Here is a 21,107-nt window from a genome sequence, read left to right on the forward strand (position 1 = left end):
CTAATTTTAGCTTAATAGGATCTCTGTATGAAAAAGATGACAATGATTCTTTGAACCACACTGAAAAACGCACACCAATACACAACGTGCAACCTCCACAACCCCCGAAAGCCAAGGTGACCACAGTACACACAGAAAACTCAGGTAGAATATCATGTGTAGCACATGTGTAACTGATACATTTGGCTCATTGTAATCAGAGGTGACAGAGGATTTTATAAAAAGCCCAAAATAAAGTAAATTGTCATGCTGTGTGGAATTTCCCCTGACGTCCGCTGGCCCAAAATAATATTTTCCATAAGATTCATTTTCCCAAGCACTCCGAGGAAAAATATTCTGGTGCAGTATGTGTTGTTTCTTAAGGAATCATTGTATTATTGAAAGTTCCCATCTGCTGCACCATCGAGCACTGCGGGCTAATGAAAGCTTCAATCTGGTAATCCGTCCCACGAATAAAACGAGAAATCATCTCGAAGCGCAACATCTGTTACCCGTCACGAAATGAAAATCTCTCGGAAAAACACCAGTTGCCGGATATTTATTTGCAAAACGAGCGCTACAAATTAAGGAGGAATGCCTGCCGCCCGTTCTTTAGAGAACTTTTTAATGACATTCCATTAATTATGCTGGGAGCTATTTGCAAATTTTCACACACGTGAAAGAGGACACAACTCGGTGCAGATCAAATTTGTTTGCAAAGTGAGATGAAATTGCAGTGAAGTTGGAGCTCGGGGCCATGTGCTACTGTATATTGAATTTCTTTACCGTTCCTCGTCCTCTCAGCTGTCCAAACAGATAATGAAAGTTTTGCAAACAGATGAGTTATTGTTCATGTTCTAGCTCCATGGTGCTGTCATGTCATGTGAATATACTGAATATAAATACATGAACAACAGCCACTTATGAACGGGTGAAGAGCAAACAAGATGTGACACGAATGCCAAGTTTTACACATCACGTCTTTGTCAAAATTCCACACAGTGAAAGCAAACTGTGGAATTTTAATATCGCATTCCTTCACAAAAAAAAAAAAAAACATCTCGTGACGGCTGACAAAAAACATGAGGTGGTATCATATGTAAAGCTCAGGTAACAACCACAGATATGAAGGAAACAGATGTAGCTTCCAGGTTTGATAAGCCAATGCCAAAATGCCTTACAAATGCATTCTTTCTAATGACCAGCAGGGGGCGACTCCTCTGCCTACATAAGAAACCTGATTGTATAAGTCTATGAGAAAATGACCCAACTTCTTCTTTGAGTAGCTAAATCAGTAAACATTTTCCGACTGATTTATGTTCTCAAACACTAGTTTCAAGTCTCCTTCAATACAGATAGGCATTTACTTTGTAAATTATGGTCCCATTTATTGCAAAAATATACAATAAACCTTGGGATTGGCAAGTCACTACCATAGAAAAATGCTCAATGTCCTTGGTTTCTGCTTTTCAAAAACCCAAGATTGTGATGACCAAAACGCTAAACTCTGGTTCAGAATGGTTGTCCATTGACCAAGGGTTGATGTCACTATGGCAACCTATTTCGAATGTTATCTGCCCAATAAATAACCAACATTGGGTCAGTAGGGATCGCCTCCCCAATCTAATAAGCTCAGCAGGTATGCTATAGCCCCATTTAATCATGGTGGAGCCATAATTTTGCATATATGTAAAGGGAAAAGTCTGTAATCCAAGATTCTTGAGTTTTCGTCTCATTTTTTACCGTTCTTGCTGTAACATTTTTTGACTTAAGTCTTGTTTTGATTTTGCTTTCACTTCCTGTTTTTCATTCATTGTTTACTTGCACGTTTAGTCAGTTTTTGGTTAAGTTTAGGCACCAAAACTGGTTGGATAAGTTGAGAAAAGGGTCTCGGTTTGAGTTAAAATACAACTTGTTGTTATGTTATTACCACACATTGCAAAACTTAATTTTTGTATGTTTCTAGGACGATGACATTTTGCACTTTTTCACCCAACAGCTAGACAGCACCTATGTTATTGAAGTTATTTTCTACTTATCAGTGATTTTAAAAAGTGAAAATGGATGATAAATCACCATCCTAAATTGGAACCAGTTCCAAATTTCTAAGAACTGGATAATGAGAAACGTGTTTTTCTCATTTCTCAATGAGAAACTTATCGATTCCTAAAGGTAAACTTTCAATCTGCCACTTTATATTTTACGCCCATCTTTCCATTTACATGAGAAAAAGCACAATTTTTCACCTGTTGTGCAGTTTTTAAATGTTAATTTGTGTTTTTTTAGAGTAGAAGAATCAAAAAGTTACATCTTGCAATGATGTTTTTCCAGAAATTTGCTCTAAATTCAAAAGCTTAAATTTATTTAAGATGAAGCAATAATGGAGTGAGAATCTGTTGTGACCGTTTAGAGTAGAACATATTTTAGCTGTTTTAATCAGCATCTTATCAAGTCTTCATAGATACAGAAAATGTCCACATGAATTAGAGAATAGAAATAGTTTTTTGAGTACATTGTGACAGTTTATAGCTTTGAAAAGTCTCGGTGTCTAGCATAGCAGAGGCTCAAGAAACCATTGACCCTTTATTACATTATATTGTTCATTAGACACCCAAAACTGTCAGACATTTGTTTATTTTTATGCATCTAAATATACACAAAGCAATAATCTGTACCAAAGATATTAGGAATATGAAAACACGAAGCTGAGAAACACACCTGTGGTTGGATATTAGTGAGAGTAAATAGTTAAAAACATGAGTTTAGGAGGTTTGTGGTGCAGGAAGAAGGCCTCTGGGTTTTGGTATGTGCTGTAGCGAAGTGTTTATGCATGTGTAAACACACTCAGAAGATAGTCGCTATGCAGTAACAGCTGTTCACCCCCAACAGAGGCGCACAAAGCATTACATAAGTTTGTAACTCAGTGGCAACCAAGAGGCACATCGAGCCATTTTTACTTTAGTTTCTGGTCCTTTTTTATGTCGTCGTTTTATAATCTGTGACTGGAACCATGGCCGAGGTGAAGGCAGGTGTTACTGGATGCAACATCTGGAGGGTGTGGTTGTTATGAGATACTTTTAGTAGCTAGTGTTACAAAGTACTGGCTCTGGGAATGTTTTTCTTACTGCTCCTGCTTTATGCTATAGGGATGCTAGCTGTGTTAACACTTCAGAAATATTTGTCTTACAATTACGTAAGGATTCTGCGCTGCACACCGTTTTATTCTCTCACAATTAATTAGATTTTATGCACAAAAAAGAAAAGTTTGCGAGTTTCATCCAAAATGAAACCATGTGAATTCCCAAACTGGCTCCTCCTGATGGGGAAGTTTCATTTATTTTAAGAGACGATCATGGTTGCATTTAGGAGGAAACCAACATCGTTAATTAGAGGCCTTCTTGCATCAAGGTGATATAGTTTATTAAGGAAACTTTGCACAGATACCCACTGGTGTTATCTTTCTTGTGAGGCAGGTCTTGAAATCTTGAGTTAGGAAAGCTATCCGAGGGTCCAAAAAGCAGATCTACTAATGCTGACGAAGCTCCTGAAGTCAGATTTATCATGTTTTGTTGAGCTTCCCCCATTTGACTGCCACAACAGCTCGTCTGCTTTGTAAAAGTAATTTCATATCTGCAGGACAGATGCTCTCAGACAGATGTACTTTCTCAACGAGCCAGATGACGACTGCTCGCCTCCCCTCCTTCCCTGCTTTTGTAATTATTCCACAGCCCACCTGCCCGACCACAATCCAAAAACAAAACACTTAAAACACAGGCCTAAATCACAGTTAGCTTAATACCCGGTCATTAGCTGCTAATAACCATCATTTAATAGTGAAATTCTTGTTATCCCTCCTAAATGAGGCTTGATAAGATATTTGTTAATTGACGGGAAACTCAAACTTGCAGTGGTGCACATGTTTCGCTGAAGTATTATTCACTCTCTGTGACTGTGTGTGTTGCTTTAGCTACTGGATGGGGTAACCCCAGTCACTTGCCTCCTCAACACCTGTGTTTACTTTGGGGCCTCGGCCCCCATGACCCAGCAGCAATCCTTCACTCACTCAGAAGATGAAGTGAGCTCCTAGCCTCCAAATATGTGCTGTCCCTGCACTTTTACCACCGTGTGATTCCTCTAAGACTTTCATTATGGGGCACGGGCCAAACGACTAGGATAAATTACAAACCTTTTCCAAATTCTAGTGAATTTATACATTCAGATCCTGTTCTCTTTTCAGTGTAACGCCAAGCGAGGCTAAGAGCAGAAACTGGCTGTTTGTCCGTGCTTGTTGTGGCTGTTGAGGCTTTTTAAAGTGCTTCTGGGATGGAAAGTGGATTTGAGGAGCCATTAATGTGAAATATAACTGAACCTGTCTGTTCTTTGGACAGTGAAGCAGACAGAACTGGAGTCGACATGAAAGAAGCTGATTTACAACGAGGTGGTTGCTGGTGCAAACTCGCAGGTGTTTGCAGGGAAGTTTGGGATTATTGCTTCCTCTCGCAATGTCTGCAGAGATCTGGGTTTTGAACTTCGCTCCAGCTTTTGCAACAGAGCAAATGTGTCGGCAGCAGTAAATATTACAAAAGTTCAAGTTGGCCAAACAAACGCTGATTTATAATCTATCATCTTTTCTATGGTTTTATTTCATGATTCAAATCATGACTTGTCAGGTTCTTGTAAGGAATTCTGTCTGCTGTAGTTTGATAAAAATGTCAGTTTTTGTACAACATGTTTACTTTTCTGAATATAAGATGTCAAACTATTGATCTGATATTTGTACTGAGATTTAGCTATTGTATTGTTAGATTTGCATGTGTTAATGCTCATTAATGCCCATCTCAAGCATATAAGCCAATTGGTACCACAATACCCAGACAACTAACGGTTAGTTCATTGTTATCTATCTATAATCATTTCAATGAATCCATTGGTTGTTTTGATTATATAATGTCAGAAAATTTCGAAAAATATCAATCAGTGCTTCTCAAAACCTGACATGACGTCCTCAAATGACTTTTTTTGTCCACAGCTTAAAGATGTTTAGTTTACTGTCATAGAGGAGTTTAACCCCCTCCCAGAAAATATTACAATTCTAGAGGCAGGATTGAGAGAAATTTCACTTCTTTTCTTTCTCCAAAATCGCTAAAACTGATTTTATGAGGGATATCCGATAATATCAGTCCACCGATATTGGCATAAAAATGTAATATCGATCAATATCATTATTCTTTTATTTTTTTTTTACCTATCATGAAAACTGATAAAATAATGCTTTGGGAATCTTGTTGCATTTAGGAATGCATCCAATGGGGCATCACAATAAAATTAGGCATGATGTGTTCATTCCACAACAGGAGATATGTGATGCTACCTAAAATTAGTGAATAGGTATTGGTTGATATCGGAATCGGAAATTGAGAGTTGGACAATATTGGCATATCAGTTACAGGCGAAAAATCCAATATCGGACATCCCTACTGATTAGAAATGATCAAAATAGTTGCTGATTAATCTAGTAGGTGTCAGCTAATTAAATAATTGATTAAACATTGCAAATGTAGCCGGTAATGTTGGGAAAAGGGTTTCCATGATGTTGCTTTATTAGATTAAAAAGTGCTCAAAGATGAAACTAAATTACTAAAAAAGTTGAGTTTTGGTGATTTTGTTTAACTTAAAATGAAGTTGTTCACATAATTATGATTTAAATACTTAAAAATGAGGAAAAACTGCATGTGAATGTTAATTTAAATCAATATTATCCCATGCAGATTATCAGTTCAAGGAGCTGAAGTCAGTAGAAGCACTGCAGCTCTGTGTTCGTTCCTCCGTACTGTAGCTTTAATATAATTGATGGCCTTTCTTCATGTTTTTTTCTTTTTTACAGTCTCTTTTCTACTGCATTCTTAACCACAACTGAGAGGTCACCAATTACCTGTTTACTGCCTCTAAGATGTTAACTGGCCACGGATCTGATGAATGTTTTACACAGTCCATCCTGGACGCTTGCCAGAGTTCTGTTGCCTGTGTGCCGCAGTGTTAACTGTTCAAATATTAGTGCCAGTGTTTTTTCAGGTGCAGATACGTCGGTGTGCACCAAAAAAACATGTTTCCATGGAAACGGGCCGGCCTAAGTGTAAAAAGCTGCCCCAGTATCGAATAAAGTCATTTAACTCTGATAGGAATAACATAATTTTGCATGCTGGGGTTAAAAAAAAAGGGCAGCTGTGACTTTCTAATTCTACTTTTAGATGTAAAACACAGATTTATTAACAATATTTATATTTTTAATTTAAAAATGGTATTTGGAATGTTTTGGTGGCCCGAGTTACCCTTAAAACAGCATTTATTTTGCATAGGGACAAGAGAATTAAATGATTTTTCTGCAGATTTAAAAATACAGCACATTTTAATTCAATCTCTCTATATATGTCAGTGATGTTTAGCTCTTTGCTCAGTCGCCTGTAGCTACAGTATGTTAAAGGGTGAAAAGCTTCAATAAAGAACCTTTAAGGCTTCATGTGACTTTTTTTTTTTCCCCTCGAGTTAAGAGAAACATTTCAAACCGTTTGAGTGTTGTCTTTTCCAGGACACTGGCAAGTGCAGGAAAAGAACTCAAAGATAACTTCCTGAAAGCCCTGGCAGAGCGAGAGGAGGCCAACCGCAGTGGGAAAATGACTGTGAGTACATTATTACAGCACTCCAATTGCTACGTAATGGGATTCCCCTCAAATATTTCTGCAATTCCATTAGGATGGGAACAAAATCCATACTGTGTCAAGTTGAGTGGAAATGTCCCCCCAGCCCCAGCCCCGGTCCCTCCCCAAACACCCTGAGAGCCAGCTGCCCAGCCCTCTCCCATCCATAAAACCCCGTTTACTAAAACCACCTCGGCCTAGGTGAGCATTTTTAAAGATTATTTTTAAACAGGCCTCACCTGAGCAGCTTGAAGGAGTTTTACCAAACCTGAGGAACACCTATGACTCAGTATTTCCTCCATGTAGTTTATTTAACCTGTGCACAACAATGCTTTCCATTTTCACAACATTATTCTTGCTGTTAAAGTCGGTGAACACATGAACCGTGCACCTACTTCGGATGTTATCAGCCCATTAAATGGCCATTATCATCACTGATCATTCCAATACATATGAGCAACTAGGAGCATTATCGGCCCATTTAATGGAGCTCTGTTATCACTTCGTTTTGCACTTACAAAGAGGTAAACAAGCTCATGTTTGAAGGTTGGAAGGACACTTGAGTTTGAGTTTTTTTCAGCTTAAGTCTTGTTTTTTACTCAATGTTTACCTGCATTTTCAGTTGATGTTTGGTTAAGTTTTCCCACCAAAACTACTTAATACTAGTTAATTAATGGTAAGTTTCTCACTGTGAGATTTTACATGTACTTATTCATGTGACGGCAATGTGTCGAGACCTCATTTGGGATGTTTTCTATTTCTAAAACACACAAAGAGCTCAATATAATGTCCTTACTGGCCCATAAGTACATTAAACGAATATGTTTTGGCTCATCACAAGAAAACATCAATCTTTTTGATTTATGATAACTTCTTATGAGATTATGTTCAACAAACAAACTACACTGACTTAGGAGAATTGGCTTTTTCCACCATAATTAAAGGTATTTTTGATTAACCATCTGAAATTGTGATGCTGTAGGATGACAATTTAGTCCCATTAAGGTACCTCAACTTTAATGCATTTTAAACCCGCTAGCACAGGAATTTTAGTTTAATTTACACACAATATTAAGTTGATATCAACATTCCTATATCAACCCAACTTATCGGAATAATGCTTGACACTTTAAATGGTTTATCTAAATCAAAAATATTTGTTATCTTGCAACCATGCGTTTAGTTAAGTGGTGAAATAGGTCTCTTGAATTACTTCTAAGAGTGTTTGGAAAATCATTAGCATCGATAACGGCCATTTACAGGACTGATAACGTCCACAGCAGGTGAACTGTGAATACAAACGGATCAGCCATTGCAGATGCCAAATATATTATACATGGAGCCACTTTGGGACCATATCATAGCCTTTATACTATAGGTTGTACTCATCATCTAGAGGTGTTATAAGGGTTAGCGGCGCTGACGGTTGATTGTGATGACAATGGGAGGCGTGGTTGATAATAACACTTTATAGTATCTTTAAAAAATAGATTTTACAAAGTGCTTCACAGACAGGTAAAGACTGAAAAAGAGGATCGTCACCCATAAACAAAAGAAGAACCATCAGGCTAAATGGACCAAAGAAGCAAAAATGAAGAAATAGAGTTAAACATGGTGAAATATTTGCAAAATAAATCAATACATCAAACACCAATGGTCACAAATGAAATGGTTAAAGCGACTAAAATGCCATAATCCCATTAAAGACAAAATAGATTAGATCAGGATCATCACATCATTCTGATCCTGGCTTCTCTCTACTGGCTACCTGTTCATTTTTAGACACCAGTGGATGTTGTCTGCTTGAACCAGTAAGAAGCTGAGCTGCTGTGTTCAGAACTAGTTGCAACTAGTTAAGTTTAGGTGTCAAAATGACTTCAGGAAAATGTACCACGGTGAAGAGTCCCACCCCATCTAATTTATGATTGTTTAGCTAAAAAGGAGCAACAGCAAATCAATCAATCAACTAGCAAAGACATTGATTTCATGATACGTTACAAACAAACAGCAGAAAACACATTTCTCTGCAAACATACCTTAGAACCCAATTTAGTTGAATAGGAATGGAATTTTTGGAATAAAGTGTTGTTATCTAAAAGGTTTACAATGGTGGCTTCAGGAAAATGTTTGGTCGTCTCATTGGAACATCTGATTTAAGTTGCTTAAAAGTGGCAGAAACTACTAGAAGATGGAGATGTTTAACGGACATTTGGAGAAATCTCATTGTAGTGTTTGTTGTGGGAATGCAGTAAGAAAACAGAGTGCTGGGATCATTATAGTTCAAGGTTCAAAGTTGCTAACCACAACGAATGACAAACAATATAAATGTAAGTGCAAAATATATTAAAAAAAAAAAAAAAAAGAAGATAGGGAAATAGGGTAAAATAAAATAAAATTAAATAATGAATTCATAATCAATAAACAATAAATAAAATAAAATCAAAATTAGAAAATAGAAAAAGACTTCAATAAAATCGATAAATAAAGGCAATGGACTGTACACAATAAGGAATAGTGTAACATCTGCTGTATGTTCAATAATCAGCCTGTATTTAATCAGTACAAAATAAATATTAATTAAAAAAAAGATATAATAGGGAAAAATAAAATAGAATTAAATAATAAATTAATTAATAATAAATACATAATGAATAAAATAAAATAGAAAAAAATAAAGAAAATCGCTAAAAAAAAAAAAAAAAAAAGCAATGGACTGTCCAAAATAAGGAGTTGTGCAACATCAGCTGTATGTGCAACAGTTCACCTGTACTTAATCTGTATGTACAAACTAGATTTTATAAAAAAGATAAAATAGGGGAAAATATAGAATTAAATTAAATAATAAATTATTTAATCATAAATAGATAATAAATCAAATAAAACAGAAAATAGATAAAATAAATAAAATCGTTAAATAAAAACAATGGACTGTACAAAATACAGAGTCATGTAGCATCAGCTGTATGTGCAAAAGTCAGCCTGTCCTTAATTTATAGGTACAAAATCAATTAAAAAAAATAAAATTGGGAAAAAAATGTATTAAATAATAAATAATTTAATAATACATAGATAATAATTAATATATAAAATAAAATCAAAAACGAAAAATAGAAAAAAAAAATAAGATCAAGAAATAAAGGCAATGGACTGTCCAAAATAAGGAGTGGTGCAACACGAGCTGAATCTTCAACAGTCAGTGAGTGTCACTACCAGTCATCCAGTCCTTGTTTATCTACACTCAGAGCTGCCTCCACGCTCTCTCTCTTCTTAAACCGGTGGAACTCCATCCTCGTCACAGACTCTGTTTGTGATTTTGGTGGACAGAATCTCCAGGTGCAGCTGATGAGCGGAGAACGTCTGTTTGGCTTCAGCAGACGTGACCTCCGGCTCACACTGGGGCAGCTTGCAGCAGAGTGGGAAGCTGTTGGAATGAAAGTCCACACTTCCACGTCTGAGGGGGAAAACGGACAAAAAATACCTCTTTTCTGAAGCTGCAGCTCAATTTAAAGAATTAAATTATCATTAGGACTGGTTTAACAGTGAGGATGAGAAGAAAAGACTTATTAATTCTGGTGGGAGTGTTGTATTATCTGCCATTTCTATGCTTTAACCCTCAAACTTCGCAGTTACTGAAGCAGACTTAACTTTACAGTTCCAACTGAAAAAATTTCAAAAATCGGAGCTTAAAATGGTGATATTTCATGTCAGTTACTGTTGTGGAAGTTCAGTGATACTGAAAGAGGATGAGGAGGCAGACACAGAGACACACTGGAGACTCAGAAGACTTAGCTTGCAAGTAAGTTTTACTGACGCCGACAGAGCAGCAGTTCATGCAATCAATGCCAGCATCAGTTCTGAGGATTCTCTCTGATCTTCGGGTTTATGCTGTAGTTGGGAGAAGGTCAGATTTAGATTACAGACCAATATGGAGACAACTAGTCTGCTTAGTCACGTAAGAATAGACAATATCTAACCTTGACCAGAGCAGAGAGTCCTGGCAAATCTTCCTTCTACAGTGTCTGCCTGTCTGAAGATAATTTGGGGTGAAGTCAGCTAACCGTGCAAGAAAATATCTTAGAAAGGGGAAAGAGGAAAGGGGAAAATTTTTCCTTCACACTTACAATATTCTGAGCCCTAAAATTTACCAAAAATGTTCAAAACAATTGCAACAGATCATGCAAAAAACAGTAAAAACAGAAAAATGTTCAACTTTCCGACTGTCCTTGAACAAATCAGGTATGTGTCAGTTACCAGATTAACCAAATCTAAGCATAAAATCATGATTTTTTTTTTAATCACAGATACTTCATTCTACAGGTTCTAAAATTTGCCTAAAGTAAAAATTCTGTGACATATCGTGCAAAAAAAAAACCCCGAAACAAAACTCAAAATGCAACTGGGAAGCCATGAGTGATTCAAGCTGCAACCAACAGTCACCTGACAAAAGCTCTTTTTGGCTGAACTGCTGGCAATGTTTACACCAAGCAAATGGGAGACACGTATGGAAGATTAGAACATTTAAGAGCAAACCTTTAAATACAGGGTGTCCCTAAAGTCTGCACACATAGGAAATCTCATTAACTATCTTTTTAAATGTTTTTGCCTCCATAGATTAAATATGTCTTTGTCGAAAGTAGAAGGAGTTGAACTGGTACTTCTCAGTGGACGTGAAGGATGGACATATGGAAAGATAGCAGATTAATTTAATGCACGTCGTCCAAGGAGGATTCCACTTTGCTTTTCCACGATGGTGAAGGTGGTTAAAAAGTTTAAAGAAACGGGCAGCGTCATGGACAAACCCAGTTCTGGACGACCACATATGTCAGTTGAAACTAAAGAATTGGTCATGGCTAGAATTCGTGCTAGCCCCCAAAAATCACTTCCCTAACCCAAACCTTCGATATGTCCATCCTTCACGTCCACTCAGAAGTACCAGTTCAAGTCTTTCTTCTTTCAACTAAGTCACGTTTAATCTGTGGAGGCCAAAATATAGTGAATGAGATTTCCTCTGTGTTCAGACTTTAGGGGCTCCCTGTAGTCCAGGAGAAGAGGTGTAGCTGAGGAGAAAGTTCAGCCATAAAGTGCCAGAACACAACAGGCAAAATCAATAACTAATAATAAGATCAAAAAAAGCTTTTTAAAAAAAATCATACTGTAGAGAAATTTCAGTGCTACAGCATTAAAGAATCAAACTATAAAATGAATGAACGCCATTAAAGTATAAAAATAGACAAGAAACACATAGAAGTACATAATATAGTAATGCAGGAAAGTAGTGGTTAGAGAACAATAATCTGAGCAAATGTGCTGCCTGTGTAGCTGAAAAAAAATCTGTTGTCTCTATCTACAGCGACTTATAATAAAACATAAAATGTGTTTTCAGCTCTCTGTAGCCATATTTAGTTAATGATTGGAGAGTTAATGTTCTATTTGTGGTAACGGAAAGCATCTATAAACAAGATCTGATGATGTTCTTCTTTATTCTTATGTTGAGTCATGGTGAAATTCTTTTTTTAATTAAAAAAAAATTCTTTTAAAGAAGAAAACGAATAAACAATACAAAAAACCAAAATCCAAAATCTAAAACAATGCCTGAAAATGAGTAGGATGAAGTTTAACCTATCAGCTCCTACATATCTGTACATCTCATCTCTTACTGTTTCCTGTTTGCATCAAACCTTCTACTTTGCACCTATTTAGAAACCCCAGAGCACATTTACTCTTCCACATTATTCTATTTTCCAAGCAATCTTTTGAAATAATTTTTAAGCTGTAGTCATTTTGAGATCATGGTCCAGACTAATCCATAAGTTTAGCCCACAAACTGATAAATATCTATTCATTGTAGTGGTACCAGCAAATAATAATCTTTTTTCATAGGAGTTTCTGCTCAAATATTTAATACAAAAATGGCCATAATTCAGTTTTAGCGAGATGAACTGAGAGAGGAGCTCAGAAATCTGGTCGGACCTTCGAGTAGAACTGATGCTTCTTTATGCGAGTTGGTTTTGGGTTCTGAGTTTTGTTTTTAAACCATCGGCAAAACCTGCATGGCTAATAAAACCTGGACGCACCGGGGAAAGGCTTCTACCTCTGACCGTGAAGCTGACTATTTTCACTGCAAACATTACTTTTAGCGCAACCCTCCGTCTTTCCTGGTAGCTGGTGAGGAACGGAGCGTGCACCGTCTGAGGGCATTGTTCTGCAGGGAGCGTTGGTGTTGATGGACTTCAACTGATTCACTTCCAAGATGCCGGACCACAAAAAAAGGAGTTTTTGTTTGACCTCCATTTACCTGCCCCTGTGGGCTTTGCAATTATGAGATCACATGAAGGGCACGGAGGGGAGTCCGGAGTATTAACACCGAAAAAGTTTTCCCACTGGATGTCCGCTGAGTAAACAAAAAGTCTTCATTTCAGCCCTTCATACCTTAAGCCACTTGAGAACTGCAGATTTTTTCTTAAAAAGAAACCTTCAGTGAGAAATTACCAAAATCTTATATAACCTACTGGTCAAAAGTTTTAGAATGCCCCAATTTTTCCAGTTTTTTATTGAAATTCAAGTAGTTCAAGTCCAATAAATAGCTTGAAATGGTACAAAAGTTAGTGGTGAAATGCTAGAGGTTAAAAGAAAAAAGGGTAAGGTTTTTGTGTAATTTCTGTCTTTTAGTGTCTTGTTTTACCGTCTTTCAAATGCATCTCTTAGTTGCATTTGTCCATCTTTTAGTGTCATTTTTGGATCATTTAGGGTAATTTTTGCATTTTAAACTGTTACTTTTGCTTTTTTACCGTTATTTTTGCATCTTTTAGTGTCGTTTGCACATCTTTTTGTGTAATTTCTGTCTTTTAGTGTTACTTTTGTACCTTTTAGTGTTATTTGTCCATCTTTTAGTGTCATTTTTGGATCATTTAGGGAAATTTTTGCATCTTTTAAGCATCATTTGTGCATCTTTTTGTATAATTTCTATCTTAGTGTCACTTTTGAATGTTTTAGTGTCATTTTTGGATCTTTTGGGGTCATTTTTGGATGTTTTAGTGTCATTTATGCATTTTTTAGTGTGTGACATCAACTGTCAGACATGGAGGAGGAAGCGTGATGGTCTGGGGCTGTTTTGCTGGATCCAGGGTCGGTGACTTGTTCCCTGCACCTAATCGGCTACCACAGCATTCTGCAGCACCATGCAGAACCCTCTGGTATGTTCCCAGATGGTCAGGGGTTCATTCTGCAGTAAGATAATGACCCAAAACATAAATCCAGGCTATGTCAGAACTACAGACGAGTGAAAGCAAAGCAGCATACAAGTTATGGGAACTTCTGCAACATGGTTGGGAAGAACTTTCTGAAAAACTGTTGATTTCTATTGTGGGAAGAATCCCACAAGTGTCTTCAGCTGTTATATCTGCCAAAGGTGGTACTTTGATGAGTCAAAAGTTTAGAAAAATAGATTTTTTAACTTAATTTGTTTATTTTTTCTATGCTTTCATTTCAGAGTACAATGAGACATTAACATGGATAATTTCCAGTTCAAAAAATGGAAAAGTTGGTGTGTTCTAAAACTTTTGACCAGTGGTGTACATATTTCTTTCTGTATACAGACATGAGGGCCACATTTAAAACAAGCCAAATGTCACGGTGTGCATCTCTGCCCTTGTTTTGCTGACTTGATATTTTCCCACCTCGTCTTATTTTTCGTCTCTTAAGAGCTCGCTTTTGCTGAAAAATTGGATCGGGAGGATGTTTATTTTCCTTTGAGCCCCCTTCTGTTTAAAATTGAACCCACATTTGTGCGCTTAATACTTGTCCTCTTTGAAACTGTTTACGTAACAGGTAATCTTAATACAGTTTGACGAGGCTTGACCTCATCGGTGTATTTACATTACGCAGATGTATTCCAGACAACATTTGCTCATGTGCGGACGTACGCTGAAACATGTGCTGCCCCTTTTGCTCCATGCATACTCTCCATTCATTTTACGTGCAGTTTTTAATATTTTAATTGTAATTTCCTGGCATGCGTAGACCTTAGTGGTACTTTTAGGCTGTTAATTGTGTATTTTTGCACTAACATCTGCAGAAAATTGCAAAATCTAGTAGGAATAAGTTGGATTTCTTCCCTCTGCTCTCTGTTACACCTGAAATCCTCCTCATGAAAGTGTCAGATTGCCGTGTTTGTCTTCGATAAGGTTGGACAGTGAGACCACCCGGCGTCGTAAAGTATCCCTCACACCGTTCAACATGAGCTTTCTGAAGGCCTATTGAACACATGACTTAAGCTCCTCGCTGCCACGCTCCTCAGACCCGAGGATCAGTGCCGCTAACGCATTCCAGCTCCTCGTCCTCGCCATGATTTTTCTCTTTTCTTTTTTACTGCACTCTAATGCAAAGCAGCCCTCGTCCCACACTTTTTCCATCATTTTTTATGTTTGCACATTATTGTTATTTTAGGCATTTCATTCATAACTCCGTGCATGCTTTAACCCCGTGAACCCCAAAACCTGCCCGCAGATTTGAAAGGCATGTTGTCTTTTAAAAAAAAAAAACAGAAACGGCACAAACTGAAAGATTTTCAACTTTCTGACTGTCCTTGAACAAATCAAGTAGGTGTCAGTTACCAGATTAACCAAATCTAAGCTTAAAATCATGATTTTTGATCACAAATACTTTATTCTACAGCTTCAAATTTTTGACAAAAGTTCAAAAATTGCAACAGATAATGCAAAAAGATCCCAAAAAAACCCAAAACCCAAAATGCAACTGTGAGGCGATAAATGATTCAAGCTGCAACCAGCAGTCTTCTGACAAAAACTCTTTTTGGTTGAACTGCAGGAAGTGTTAACACAGAGCAGATAAGAGACAAGTATGAAAGAAATTAGAAAATCTAGGAGCAAAATAAGATACTTGAGCTGTAAAATAAGTGCAGCATGTTTCAAAAATGGTGTACAGAGGAGGAAGTTGGCCAGAAAGAGTAAAAAAAAAAAAGAAAGATTTTCAACTTTCCGACTGTCCTTGAACAAGTCAGGCATGTGACATTAAGTTCCGATGTGAAATTTAACTAAGTCTAAGCTTACAATTATGATTTTTGATCACAAGTACTTTATCCTACATGTCCTAAAAATTTAAGTAAAAGATTTGCTCTAGATCATGCAAAAAACCCCGAAACAAAACCCAAAATGCAATCGATAAGCCATGAGTGATTCAAGCTGCAACCAACAGTCACCTAACAACTTTCCAATTGTCTTGAACAAATAAAATATGTGACCTGCAGTTCCATTGCAAAAAATAACCAAATCTAAGGTTAAATTTGTAATATTTCATCAAAATTACTTTATTCTCCATGTCTTAAAATTTGCCAAAATGGAAAAGTTTGCAAAAGAAGCAACTGAGAAGCGATGAGTGATTGACCTGCAAGCAAAAGTCAGTGACTTTTATGGATGAACTACAGGAAGTGTTAACACAGAACAGTTAAAAGACAAGTATGGAATAAATAAGAGAATTTAAGAGCAAAATAATACATACAGAGATGTAAAATAGATGCAGCATGGCTCAAAAGTGGTACTCAGAGGAGGAAGTTGGCCAGAAACAGTGAAAACGGAAAAGGTTTTCAACCTTGCAACTGTCCTTGAACAAATAAAATATGTCATGCTGCAATTTTTGCTGTTTCATTGCAAAAATGAACCAAATCTAAGCTTAAAATTGTACTATTTCATCACAATTGCTTTATTCTACATATAGTTAAAGTAACACATTTGCTCCAGATTGTGTAAATAACAAAAAGCTACTAAGAAGCTAACAAAAATGCACAGAAATGCTATGACTTTTTGGCTGAACTGCAGGCAGTGTTTACATAAAACAGATAAGAGACAAGTATGGAAATGCAAAAGAGAATTTGAGAGCAAAATAATAAATACATGAGCAATAAAATTAATACAACATGGTTCAGAAATTAAATAGAGAGAAGCAAGTTGTTGGAAGACACATTCAGCATGGTGAAACATCTTTCTACAGATGATGAGCAGAGTAGAGAGAAAAAGACTGTAGGGGTTGGAAACATGAAAATACCATGGAAACAGTAATAACAAACAACACAAAATTAGACCAAAAACAACACAAAGGAGAGACAAAGTGAAGACAAAAAGACAAAACTGCCCCAGAGACTCCTAAAATGAAAAAAATGGGACAGAAAATGACAAAAATGAGACAAATTGACAAAAACAAGATACAAAACAATATAAAACGAGACACAAAATGGCAAAAATAAGACATGATGAAAAACAAGACACACAACGGAGATGACAAGAGAGACTGAGAGGAAAATCAAAGCTACTGGATGAATAAAATAAATGCAGCATGGCTCAGAAACAGTGAACAGAGGAGGTAGTTGTTGGAGATACATTCAGCATGGTGAAACATCTTTCTACTGATGATGAACAGAGACTCAAAACTGGACTAAATATGGTCTAAAGTGATTAAAAACTTGTTTGTAATTACTCAAATTGCCCAGCATCACTGAAGAAATTGTCATTTGTAACCAGTTTCAAGAAATTTTGGACAATTTGAGCAGAGTAGAGAGAAAAAGTCTGGAGAAGCTGGACTAAAAATTCCCCAAAATGACCCAAATAATGACTCAAAATTGTAATTTCTAATAAAATATCAGTCGTTTTAAGTTGTTTTGGTCAAAAGTAGGTTTAGACAGGTTTTGGGTAATTTTGGAGAAGTTTATCTTACTTTGGACAAGTTTTAAGCTTCTTTAATTTTTTTAGACATGTTTTCCATCATTTTGGACAATTTTTTGAGTTAATTTGGACAATTAGACTGAGAGTAAAATGCAGCATGGCTCAGAAACAGTGAACAGATGAACAAGTTGTTGGAGATACATTCAGCATGGAGAAACATCTTTCCAGAACTGATTGTAGAGTATAGAGAAAAACACAATTTGTAGAGGTCCTAAACATGTAAGCAGTATAAAATGTGTAGTGGGTAGATTCGGCATTTTTATTACTGTATTGGAAACATCTGAGGGCAACTGGAAGGTCTTTTTAACTTTTGTGAAATGAAAAATCAATGTTTTTTATGATTTCTGGGATTGTAATTGTGTCATACTGCACAAAATACATTTTAAAGATCTTTTTATTTCTAGGTGAGATGCAGGACTTTATATTGCAGTAAAAAAAAAAATGCTTAGAAACTGCTTGTAACAAGGTGCATTAACCATTCTAGAGATATTGTTGTTTGTTCTTGGGAAGTGAAGTTTGGCTGATTATTTGAAAGTTTTACCGTCTTTGCCATAAAGTGAACCAGTGTTTTCTGACAACGTCTCAAGTATCAGCTACTTAATTCATCATAAAGAGTTTCATCTCTGTTGTGAAGGCCGTAAGAACAGAAAATCATCAGTTTCAGGCACACAATGGCCGAGGAACAGAAAATGCTTAAAGCTGACTTATTGCCTCTCCTTTTAAACGGACGACGCGTTTATTGTCATCTCATTCCTCAGAGGGGTCGCTCTTTGTCCTCCTTTCATGTCTCGCTCAGCCTTTCAAGTCAGGTTGAAATTACACCTGTCAGTTAAAGCTCTCGCCACGTTGCCGTCAGAAAGGATGGATAGCAGACGTGTCTCTAGATGAAGGGTGTTAAACTTGTTTTAGTCCAGGGGCCACATTCAGCCCAATTTGATCTCAAGTGATCAGTAAAATCACAGCATCATAACCTAGAAATGACCACAACTCCTAATGTTTCCTTTCTTTCAGTGCAAAAACATTTAAGGAATTATCTTTTTAGAAAACATCATGAACAAACTGAAAGTTCTTGAGGAACAATATGTTAAATTTCAACAACATTATGCCTCAGTTTATCATTTACACATTACAACTTAGAGATCGCAGTTTATCTACAAAGACACAAAACATTTAGTTACAGGTATCTGGGACTGAACTATTTAGTATTTTACTTTATGATCAAAATGACAAGTCAGACATAAAAAGACAAACAACAAAAACAAGACAAAATTTTACAAAAATGAGACACAAAATGACAAAAATGAGACAGACATGATACAAAAAAGAGAAAAAAATTAGACAAAAGTTACAAAGTGACAAAAAATGACACAAACGACATAAACGATACACAAAAACATGAGTAAAGCGAAACACAAAATGACAACATTAAGACAAAAAACACAAGCGAGATCAAAAGGAAATGCGAAATGACAAAAATGAGATACAAAACAACAAAAACATGAGACAAACGACAAAAGTCAGACAAAAAAGGCTAAAAATAACAAAAGACAAAATATTTCAAAAATGAGACACAAAATGGCAAAAATGAGAAACAAAATGACAAAAAATGAAACAAACGATGTGAAACAAAACCAAAAAATTTGACAAAAAAGTTACAAAGTGACAAAAAAATTAGACAAATGACACAAGCAAGACAAAAAGGAAACACACAATGACAAAAATGAGAAACCAAATGACAAAAACGTGAGACAAACAACAAAAGTCAGACAAAAACAACAAAAACAAGACAAATATTACAAAAGCGAGACACAAAATGGCAAAAGCAAGATACAAAATTATAAAAATAAGACAAAAAACATGAGTGAGACAAAAAGGAAATACAAAAAGGAAGCACAAAATGACAACTGAGAAACAAAATGACAAAACATGAGACAAATGACAAATCAGACAAAAATCAACAAAAACAAGACAAAATATTACAAAAATGAGACACAAAATGACAAAAATGAGAAACCAAATGACAAAAAATGAGACAAATGACATGAAACAAAAGAGACAAAAAAATTAGACAAAAAATTACAAAAATGAGACAAAATATTATAAAAATGAGACACTAAGTGACAAAAACGAGACACAAAACGGTAATAGCAAGACAAAAGTGAGACACAAAATGACAAAAAAATGAGACAAAAGACACGAAACAAAACAAAAGCGACAAAAAGATTTGACAAAAAAGTTACAAACCGACAAAAAAATGAGACAAGCAACAAAAACGAGACAAAAAATGACAAAAATGAGAAACAAAACAACAAAAAATAGATAAACAACACAAGCATTTTAGACATTTACAATCTGCATTTAATATTTTCTCTGTAATTTCTACCCTTTACAAAGTCATCCCGTGGAGGACCGGATTGGACCTCCTGGAGGGCCGGTTTTGGTCCACGGGCCGCATGTTTGACACCCCTGCTCTAGATGAACTGAACTCAACTTCCTTTTGTGTGCAGCCCCCTCTGTCTGTTGGACACAGGCAAATCATTCTAACCTATTCTGCATTTTAAATACTGGCTTTGATGCATTTCTTCCTCTGCGTTGGTCTGTAGAAGGAGCCCTCCACTATCTGGGCCTTCAGACCAACTTGCAGAGCCTTCACTGCCTTGCCTTTTTATTGTGCTTTTGCTTCCCAGGGCCTGTTGCGAAAGCTGCCTCCCCTGCCAAAAGTCACACACAAACAAAAGCTGCACCTGGGCAGCTTTGGCTTTATTTGCACTGGGTAAGAAGTTAAGTTTTTTATCAAATCCAGGTCACACCTGCGCAGGATGCCTGAGGGTGTCCATTGTTGGGAGGTTCGCGTCTGAAACCAAAGGTGTGCTGCCACCACCCACCCTGTTTGTTTTCAGTCGGGGCTCGGGTGGCGTCGGTGTGAAATTGCAACACATCAAACTGATGTTAGCTAATGAAAGGGTGCAGTTAAAGTCGCTTTTGCGTGAAGCAGTGAGGCTGATTTAATTGACTCCTGCTGGGGTTTATTAGACAAAATGCATTCAGAGATTGTTATAAACTAATAAAGACACAACTGAATTAAACAGGCAAGGAAAAAAAGTGTGAATCCCTTAACAAGAGGATACAGTCTTCTTCAGTAAAACATTCCAGATCTACAGGAAAATACAATACAAGAGATTGTTTCAGTGGAAAATTAGGAAAACAGTTAAGTTGCTTTTGTATTTTTCTTTTTAAATACTTTATAAAAGCATTCAGTAAAACACGTTTCTTATCCCCTGTGGCAACTAAAAAATAATAAAGTTTCTATGATTTTTATTTACTCAACTTGTGTCGCGGCTTGATCAAATGCTGCAACATCTTAGTTGTGCTTCCATAGTGTGTTTTTAATGCACTTTTTAAAATATTGCATTCGAAAAATTTAATGGAAACTACATAAACTTTTTACAAATTTTACAAAAAATTTCTACGCTCGCTTGAGGTGGCATCTTGCCTGATTGAAAACTATTTTTGAAGAGTTTCCTCCATTTTTCTCATGCAGATAGTTTGTTTTTGAGTCTTTTTAGTTGTTTGTAAACTGCTGGTTACTCCGTCAAGGAATGCGGTGGAGTTATGTGACGATCGACGATGATTTCTATGTTCGTCTGGCTGTCTGTCTGTTAGCAACATTACTAAAAAACAGATCAGTGGATTTGGATGA

At 36.4% G+C, this 21,107-nt stretch overlaps 1 protein-coding gene across 3 annotated transcripts in view; it reads left to right on the top strand.

Moving 5' to 3' along the window:
- Positions 1 to 21,107, top strand: part of cfap299 (cilia and flagella associated protein 299) — a 131,516-nt gene that overhangs the window by 18,000 nt on the left and 92,409 nt on the right. For all 3 annotated transcript variants that reach the window (XM_023266035.3, XM_023266037.3, XM_023266036.3), the window contains exon 3: positions 6,566 to 6,656. In XM_023266035.3, coding sequence (XP_023121803.1) covers positions 6,566 to 6,656 — 91 coding nt within the window. The remainder of the gene's footprint in view (positions 1 to 6,565; positions 6,657 to 21,107) is intronic.

Source organism: Amphiprion ocellaris, chromosome 6 (genome assembly GCF_022539595.1).
Source record: "Amphiprion ocellaris isolate individual 3 ecotype Okinawa chromosome 6, ASM2253959v1, whole genome shotgun sequence".
Lineage (NCBI taxonomy): Eukaryota > Metazoa > Chordata > Actinopteri > Pomacentridae > Amphiprion > Amphiprion ocellaris.